General features: G+C 41.7%; 1 protein-coding gene across 1 annotated transcript; it reads right to left on the reverse strand.

Annotated features, from left to right (window-relative positions):
- Positions 1 to 401: 401 nt before the first annotated feature.
- On the reverse strand, positions 402 to 8,419 carry LOC148022841 (glutamate receptor 3.5-like). Its single transcript, XM_087695135.1, has 5 exons — positions 7,995 to 8,419; positions 2,517 to 2,788; positions 2,207 to 2,238; positions 1,573 to 1,961; positions 402 to 1,020 (listed from the first exon to the last, which is right to left on the reverse strand). The coding sequence occupies exons 1-5, from the start codon at positions 8,346 to 8,348 to the stop codon at positions 655 to 657; spliced, it is 1,413 nt and encodes a 470-aa protein (XP_087551261.1). The 5' UTR covers positions 8,349 to 8,419; the 3' UTR covers positions 402 to 654.
- Between the last annotated feature and the right edge of the window lie 1,341 nt (positions 8,420 to 9,760).

A 9,760-nucleotide genomic window follows, 5' to 3' on the forward strand; every position in this document is an offset into this window, starting at 1 on the left:
CTTAGATTTACTCAAAAGCATGTGTAAGCACCTCCTAAACACCAATTCGTATATCTCTGCCTCTACATGTTTGCACTTCTTTTCATCTTGGAGTTGCTTAATAGCACTTCTAAGCACTCCTAAACACCACTTTGTATCTCTATGCCTTGGCATGTTTGCGCTCCTCATAATTAAGATCATGACCAAAACACAAAGTGAAAATGTAATGCCCACGTAGGCCTTCAAGTTCACGTTGTTAATGTTTTGTGCATAGATATAATATCAAAGAACTAAGTAGACAATCTAGAGCATGAAAGCCATTATTAGTGATAAAATATTTACATCCCCCTTCAACGTGTAAAAAAAATCTTTAACAGACAGCTTGTGCAACCACAAATACCTCTCTTTAATATAGCTTACACCTTACTCCACCCAGAGCTGCCTCATTTCTGGATGGCCAAAATAGTCTGGATCACAACAGCTCTTATCACTGCCCATGTCTTTAGAGAAACATCGTTCATGTTGCCTCTATCACCTAGCAACATCTGCCTGTGGGGTGCAGTCTAACTCAAGTGTACTAGAACTAGAGGAAACATTACAATCTTTTGTAGTCATTGATATTTTGAGAGAGAGAGAGAGAGAGAGAGAGAGCACTCTCGCACACATCAGACCACACTATTGTAGTTGGCTGGTGGGAGTTAGTTGCACTTGCTGCTGCTGCTGTGGTGGCAGTGGCAACGATGGAGCAGCTAAAGCATTGCTAGTAGTAGTCCTAGATATCGGCACTGGCTCACTGTGGACTCGGTCGTGCTGTCTCACCCACTTGACTAGATATACAATAATGGAAATAAATAATGCCACTGCAAGGAAAATAAAAAGCTCCTTTGTGTTCTGTAGATCCAATTTACTCGATTGAACTTGAGAGGGGCACCTGTAATCACTCAGTTTAGAGCCATCTTGCAGCTTTTGCATCTGCCCATTCTCCGATAAATTGAGGACAGCCACTGAAAATGCAGAAGCCAGGACATTGTCCCGAAAAGCCTGAAAGATTATGAAGGTCAGGACCAGAATTGGTAATGAATGGTCAAGATTTATTTGTTTAGTTTCTGTGCTATATCTGTCATGATCAATGCAAGAGGAAAAGCTCCCAATGACAAGGCTCTATGTGTGGGCTTCCTTGCCACCACCGCCTGATGGTTGGCCAGATTATTGGCAATGGATGGTCGTGATTTGTTTGTTTAGTTTTTGTGCTATGTCTGTCATGATCAATGCAAGGTAAAAAGCTCACATCATGATCAATGCACGAAAAAAAGCTCACAATGACAAGTCTCTGTACATATGCTTCCTTGCCACTGCTAGCTCATGCTTGGCCAGATTAAGGCCTGTGTGTGCTCACTCTTAGTCGGTTCCCTGCATGAAATGGGAAGGTTGCATGTTTTCTTTCCATGGATTACGATGACTAACATTTGCATAAGCTTCCAAAATACTTGGAAAACCGAACACAGTCACTTCCCTGCATGAAATCGGAAGGATGCATGTTTTCTTTCCATGGATTATGATGACTAAATTTATATAAGCTTCCCAAATACTTACAAAACCAAATCCTCCAGTGGTCAGCTTGGAACTGACTGAATATGTGCAGCTTGAGGATGATTGACGCGCTAGAAACACGCTTACATAGGGAGCTTCCTCAATAATAGTTATGCCGTGAGACAGCATGGTTGAGTATTCGTCCGATGAATTCAATGCCACAATGTTGTTGATGCCATTCTGTTTAAGGAAGTTCTCTGTGATAGACCCCACTTGGTACCCAACTGAAAGATTTTTTTCAGTCAATTCTTTCATGGTTATGGTTTGCTGAGAGAGATTCATCACTGCAAGAATAGAGGTCAAGCTTGCAGTGTACCCAGAACCAATGAGAATGATGAAGAAGAACCAAGCAGTCAAACAGACTTTTGATAGGGGATTTGTTAAGGACTCTCCTGCAATCAAAAACAGTCTCTAAGATAAAGATAACCAACATCTAACACAGCTGTATAGGCATTGATGAGACAAGAATCAATGTTAAGGATGTGGGCCCCCACACCCCAAGCTAGGCTTTGCCACATCCATATAAAATGGTAGCACTTGCCATGTTTGGTAGCACGGCTAAAGCCTGAGCAAGGGCTCAGCGTGATTGCACAAGTCCCCCTATTTCTAGTGATTAACCAACTAATGAAGCACTTACGCTTCTGAAGTAGCAGCCATGATGTAATCAGCCTGCAATATTTTCAAACACATGATGAGAGGCAGACACATCAAAACTCATCCTACTACTCTTCTAATCTGAGGGACTTGAATTATTTAAAACTCACCTAAATAATTTGACATTTAGTTGTGTGCAGTTCTATTGTAGAATATTAAACTGGTTAGAGTTCTTTTGCAAAAGACTTGCCTAATTTCAAGTTTTTTACATCAAACCTAACCCATTACAAGGAATATATTGCCACCAAACATAGCAATTTTTGGAATATGAAGGAAAGTCTGGAGGAAAATACCCGACTTGTTTGAAAGCCTTCTCTTTCAACTGAAGTTGTGCATCCGTATGTTTATCTCTCTCTAGATACCACAAGGTCGCCCCAGTCAGTACCGACGCTGTAATTAGTAGTCCCCATGTTCCTCCTGTGAATGGTTTGAACAATACGCCAGAAAAACTCCGCTCTCTGGCATTTGATAAAATTACTATGCCAGACTCCAGAAATGGCTGTGTGAAGTTGGCAAGTTGTGAACGGTATGCTGAGATCGTGATGTCCCCTACTAATGCATCAAACTGTGTTTACCAACTCATGTTAGTAGGTCATGTGGGAGGGAGCCCTCACAAGGTCTGATAAAGTATTCCCCATTGCCTTAAATATTCATTAAACATTGAAGACTTGAAACATTAGAACATCACAAAATGCTGAACACAGAGTTGCACATTGTCCCGAATTGGTAGCCTACTCAACAGGAAGGTTTGGGAGGTTACCTGAGACAGCAAATGGACAAAATTCAAGCTGTGAGTTGTTAACTGAAAATATATTGCTTTGAACTATGATCTTTTTGATTTTGAAACAAGCAAAAAAGAACCAATCATTCAAAACACCAAACGATCACACTCACCCAAAGAATTGGACCTCTTCAAAAGAAAACTATCATATCCAAAGAAGTTCTGCATGAGCTGATATTAAAAACAACTGAAACAACCTGGACTCTCCTACTCTACAAAGTAGCAGCCTGCTGCAACTAGATAATGGTCCACACATGCAGCAGCAATGAAACAATCCACTTACATATACTCTACCTCAAGGTAGCTAAACATGTGGAGCATCACTAGGAAACCATCTCTTCATCCAATTGCTCTAACAGAAAATATTATTACCTGGTTGACTCAAAAAATGAATTTCTTTAAATAAAGGGGGGGACATCGTTGATAAATAGACAAAGCATTGGCACACATTGTAGGCCTATTGATACACCTCGGACATCCAACTTGCATTGATCATAGTGATCATAAAGTGGACTACTGTGAATGCACTAGGAGGCACTTTAGGGTTAGTGTCAAGAGACAGAACAGTATGCTTTGATACCATGTCAAGAAATGGTAAGATTTGCAAGAAGAGACACAAAGCGTTATCGAATCGTGTAGGGTTGAAGGTCTACCCCAAGGTTAAGAGACAGAAGGATGTGGGAACATTGAGAGATGAAACAAGAAGAAAAAAATAGAGTTGAGAATTTAGAAGATTTAATAGAGACAAATAGAGGTGAAACCCAATAATTTCATTTCATATGGCTCAGCAGAGCAAGCAATCTACAATACATCTGATAGATATGCCTAAAACAAAGGCACATGCACACACAAGATAGCCCGACACAAACTAAGACTATGGCTCAGTATATACATCGATACATGAATAATCTCTGCTTAACATAATCCAAAAGCTATAGGTAACACCTCAAAATATCATGCATACATCAATCTACTAATGGCAGATTATTGATAACATCCACCGTAGACAAGACACATGAATGTATAAATCCCTGCCAATACCCTATATGGGCCTTCAAAAGCACTTCAGCCCTATAATTACAGTTTTATTACAGAAACAAAACATGGTACTGATGCTACCCCGAATCCAAGAAAAATCCAAGCTTTATTATCTAGACTATGTCTATCACTGTTAGAGAGCATAATCCAATTGGTAGACCACCAAAGAGACCCTGTTGGAGCATCAAAACTCCAATTACAGCATGCAGCCCTGTTCTTGACTGTTATTCACAACCCAAAACAGCTCACATAAAGAGCATAAACCCTTCAAAACTCCTCTTTGATGATCAAGGAAGGTTTCCTTGAACTTCCGGACCAAGGATCAAGTGAAGAATCACATCTAAGATCCTATAAGAGGTGAAGAAGTTAAAGGACAGCTTGTTATCTTGTTTCTCGCTGCTGCACACAGTCAAAAACAGCCCACATGTAGCTCTCAATCGACTCAAATCACTCGTTTGATGTTCAATGAAGGTTTTCTGATGATAAGAGACCAAGAATGAATTGATAAACCAAGAGAAAAACTCAATAGAAGATGATGTTCAGCAAGGACTGCTTGCTACCCTCTTTTTCCCTGTTCTTCCCTATTCAAAACAGCCCACACTCTCCCCTCTCCTCTTCCAATGCATGAGCATCCAACCCACTTACTTTCTTTGGCTCTTCCCCCCACCTTTCCTCTATGTCCTCTCCCAATTCACATGCCATCTCCTTCACCTTTGTGGCCACGTTGGACAGCAATCGTCCAATTAGTCCTGTTGGCCCCCCTAAATCTTCAAGATTCACTTTATACCACTAGCTCTAGAACAAGTCACTTAAGTTACTATACAACCACTATACCCAGCCACATGATCATGACCTTCCAAGACTTCTCTCACTATCACCGACTATATCATATTACCATGGCAATGAGCAAGTTTGAGAAGTGTATTAAGCAAGGAGCCTGTCACTTACTAGTCTGTAGCCAAAGCATGAATTCATCCATATGATAGTACATCTCCCACTTTCACAATCTATGCCAAACATCCCATGATAGCATACGACAAACACTCGGATAAAGAAACTTAGAACCATTGAAGAGGATGATGAATAAATAATGATGAACACTGAATTTGATACAATGGAGCGGAGCTCAAAGATTACTACATTGTCCTAGCTGATCAGGCAATAGCACCTAGAAGGAATTTGCACTATGAAGGGAGTGAAACATAATCCTTCAAGAAAAGAGCTGCTCTATGGTGGAGAGAGCCAAATGTAGTGCTCTAGGCAGTGCAATGTCAGAGTAGACACTGGAAAACAAAGGACAGTAGTAGAGGGAGCAAGACGCACTCCTCAAGAGCTGTTGGAGATGAAGGATTTGCTGGAAACTCTCCGAGATGAGATGATGATTGCTGTCAACACAACTACTGCACAGCCCTTCACGAGAGGAGAAAACACAGAATGCTGGTGAAGATCTCTCTGGAGGGAGAGAAATACAGAGTCCTCTAGGTACTATAGTATCAAAGTAGACACTGAAAGACACAAGAGAGCAATAAAGAGAGAGAAACACAATCCTCACAAGTTGTTGGAGATGAAGGATATGCTGAAATCTCTCTAGGATGATGACTGTTAGGACGACTTTTGGCCAGCCCTTAGGAGAGGGAATGCTCTATGTAAGTGGCTGTAGATAGGTGACTAACAAGCAGCTCTTCAAGTGTAAAGAAAACTAAAAAATGCAAGTATCTAATGTAGGGCTGATGAAGAGGGTGTAACCTACTATAGATGGCATAAATCTGTTGCAAACACAGCCTTCATAAAGTGGTTGATGTTTGTGGACAGTCGTGTGGGTACTGGGGTGGCAGCAAGAGCTGAAAACACACAATAATGATGAAGATGATCTACTATACCAGTCCAGGGATGAGTGAAACCAGCAAACGCAGCAGTGGAAATGATTATGAACATGTTGCCAGGCTGAAAACGGAGATTGTGCAGCTCCTCTAACAGGGCAGCAAGCTGGGCAACAGCTGGTGAATCAAGGCGGATCAGCTAGAGAAGATAGTACATGAGCCACTCAGCCAGAAGCATCCACCAGGTGTTGGAGAGGTGCAAGTGATCAGTAGTCAATGAAGGGGGAGATTGGCTAAAGAATGAGGGTGAAGTGTATCAATTGATGAATGCCCATGCCCTATTTATAAGCATACGAGTCACTAAACTATTTAGGGTGGTGCCCTGACTTTCTCAGGTGGTGCCCATGTTCTAATTAGTGATACAAATAAAGCCTTTTTGGGGATGTAATTGAAACCAAAATAGGAATCAATGGAATACAATGAATTTAATGACTTTGGTATCTCAACTATTAGGACAACCAAGTCCTATTTATAAGACTCAAGGCCCATTCTGCACATCATTGTGTGATTAACACTCTTGAACTTTAGGCCCGTTGGGCAACACATCCATATACTAAAACAATGTGGACTAGTGGTATGGGATGCGGTCATGGCCAAGTATACTACTAAGTCCTGAGCTCGGGAGTAAGCCCATTTGGCTCTAATGGTAGGGAGATAAGACTAATGTCCATTCCCTCTATTATCTATGTCATGGGTATGACTTGCATCATGTCACATGTGCAAGCTCGATCATAGGGGATGTAATGGAGGAGGTTGAGAGGAGAGAGAGAATGAGCAGAAGAGGGAGAAAGAGAGAGGAAGACTAGGAGATGAGAGAAAGACAAAAAAGGAGGGAGAGAGAGGAAGGAAGCCATGGAAGCTAAAGGAGAAGGTAAAGAGTCAGTTCTTGATTAAACGTGGATGCCCTAAAGGAGAGGCCATGGTCAGTCCCAAGACCTCCATAAAACAAACAAGACTATCCCTACCACTACTAGATGCCAATAACAAAGAGTAGGAAAATGTGGGGAATATGTAGTAGAGGCAAAAAAGAAGGACAAAAAGCAAGCTAAGCACGCAAAGCCAACAAAGGAGACTACCACGTGCAATGTTACAAATATGATGGACCTAAAGTCAACCCCTCGAACATGTGAAAAGAGATAAATGCACACAAATGCATGTTTATAAAAACAAAATACCAATGCATTGGAGTTATGCAAGAGGCAATGCAAGTAGCCATGCTCATGCAAAATGCAATGCAACAGTGCCACTTGGACAGTGCCCTCACAAGAGAATTATTCACTTGCCCAAGCGTCCTTTTACAATCATGGTCATCCTGATGATACGAATGAAGTTACAAACTAAATACATAAATGCCTGAAGCAACACCTTGTCACCATCAAGAGAAAAGTCTTCTCCTCTTGAAGTGGAAGGAGTCACCTTCTCCCCATCAGTCTCTAAAGCGGTAGAGGAGGGCGCACCCAAGCCAATCCAAGGAAGTAGGTACTATAAAACCGGCTAATTGACTGCCTTGTACTCACATGGTATTATTATCACCAAGTGTGTTGTCATTATGAGAGATCTTGTCATTTTTCATATGGTAACTCCTATGTTTCCTCCTCTAGATGTCACATTTTCAGCCTTGTGAAGCTTTTATACTTGGTTGCAACCAATTATACCTCAAAGCTCATGGTCAGGATCCTTTTAAATTGTGGTGCTTTTTATCTATCGTAAGTCAACAACACAACCAACAAGTCATGAAACATCTTCACTAGGATGTATGACTCCTCGGCTATCTAGGTCTCTAATTGCTAATTTGTCCACTTTACTTAACCCATTTGGAGCCTCTTTTAGTACGCTTTAATTCTTGAATTCTTCTTGGCAAGTCTCATATTTTACGTCTTCTTCATCTCAGTGCTATGGAGCCTAGTCGATTGAGCTGCATATGTCGTAAGATCGATGCGATCTCCTATGCACAAGTCTATTGCCCTTCAAAGGAACTGACGGCTATGACAAAAGAAGAAAAACCAGCAAGCAGGAAGACCTTAACTGCATAGCTGAACCCACAAAAAAGGGAAAGTTTGTAAGAGCCTTACCTTTTCAGAAGAGAGAGTTTCAAATAAACTGTCATAGGTCTCGTTTGAGGAGATATCATGGCATTCGTAATGGACAGGGGAAGAGAGGACTAAGCTCGGGATGAGGATGGAGATGGCGCTCTCGAACACGTCGATGCAGAAGCCCCTCACATTGTCCGGGTTCGAGCAATCCACAAAGTTTGGGAAGAGGGGCTTGCCGGGAACCAGAACTTTGAGAGTGCAGTTCCCGTTCACGAGGGAGTAGTTACAAGAGTACACGCAAAGACTGGAGGTAGAAGGAAAGATCAGGAGGAGGAGGACGAGGCCAGAAGCAAATGCTCTGCAATGAAATGGCTGCGTTTGGTTGAGCATCATGCCACAGAGGCGCACAGAGAAACGGACACACGCATATACATGCACAGACACAGACACACACACACACACACACACACACACATGCCTGAAGGCGTACCTGGACGGAGAGCCTCCTTTCTACGCTTGCACGTCCCGATCGCTAGCCAGAAGTCTTGCATGGCCGCGTTAACGAAACAATGTTTTTATTACACCACAACTTTGAATTTCTCGTAAGACTAAGGTTCGAGCATTTATATATTTATTAGCCTCTATCATGAAGCATTATAAAAATCATATTACATTTGTATAAATGCCAACCTCGTCTCACAACACCTCCCGAAAACTAGGAGATATCTAGAAAAACCAGAAATTCTCCTGAGCCGAAATATATATATGTTCATGATTGACAACCGCCTCTCACAACACCTGTGGAAAACTAGGAGATGTCCAAAACAATAGGAAAATCTCCTAAGCAAAAATATATGTTGAGGACCGACAACGAATAAATACATACATCGATCAATTGACTATTAGAATATATATTATATGTGACTAATGACTTACCATTCATTACAAGAATATGCTAGTGATTGAATAATATAAGCTCATATTTCATCTATACTATTATTAACAATAGGTTTTTGGGCTTGCCACGTGTTAAAAAAGGATCATGCATCCACAATGTTTACCTTTGCCATCCATTTAGTCCTACTAAACACACGCACTCTCTCTCCCTCTCTCCCTCCCTCCCTCCCTCTCAATTTAAGCAAGATTTTGGGGATAATACCTCCACAATTTTTACCTTTGCCATTTGTTTAGTCAGTTTTCTAGGTCTTTTACCAAGTCATATTCTTTGATAGGATCCACAGGCTTCTCCAGCCAGCTGGGGAATGGGGCTACACCCATTTTCATCTTTCCTTTTTCTTCTAATAATGGCAGCATTGGCATTTCCTTTGTTTCTGGAAGTGCTTCAGTATCATCTATCTCCTAGAGCTCTGGTCCTATTTCTGGGACTGTCTCTATGACTCTCTGTAGCACTACAGTGCTCTGTACTACACTGTTCTGTCATGTACTACTTTGTACCTCTGTTGGCAGGCTTAACTTCACCGTCTTAGCAGGAGAATTATTTTCATTCTGAACAACCGGTTCCGTCTTCTTGGCGCATGTGACAGTGGCAACTTCCAACTCTACCAAATTGGAGGCAGGCTCTTGCATCTTCTGTTGGCTATCAGTGGCATTGGCCTTTACAGGGGCTGGACTTGGACAGTCCTTTGTAGTGTGGCCTTTGCCTTTGCATTGGCTACATAAGGGCTTGTAATCCACAATTCGCCTAGGGTTTGGACAATTCGAGGAGATATGACCCTTTTCTCCACACTTGTAACATTCCACCTCCGATCTCTGGCCACCGCCAGATTGTTGTCCTCTATAACTTT

This window comes from Lygodium microphyllum, chromosome 16 (genome assembly GCF_053477565.2).
Source record: "Lygodium microphyllum isolate KBCC chromosome 16, Lygodium_microphyllum_v1.1.10, whole genome shotgun sequence".
Classification (NCBI taxonomy): Eukaryota; Viridiplantae; Streptophyta; class Polypodiopsida; order Schizaeales; family Lygodiaceae; genus Lygodium; species Lygodium microphyllum.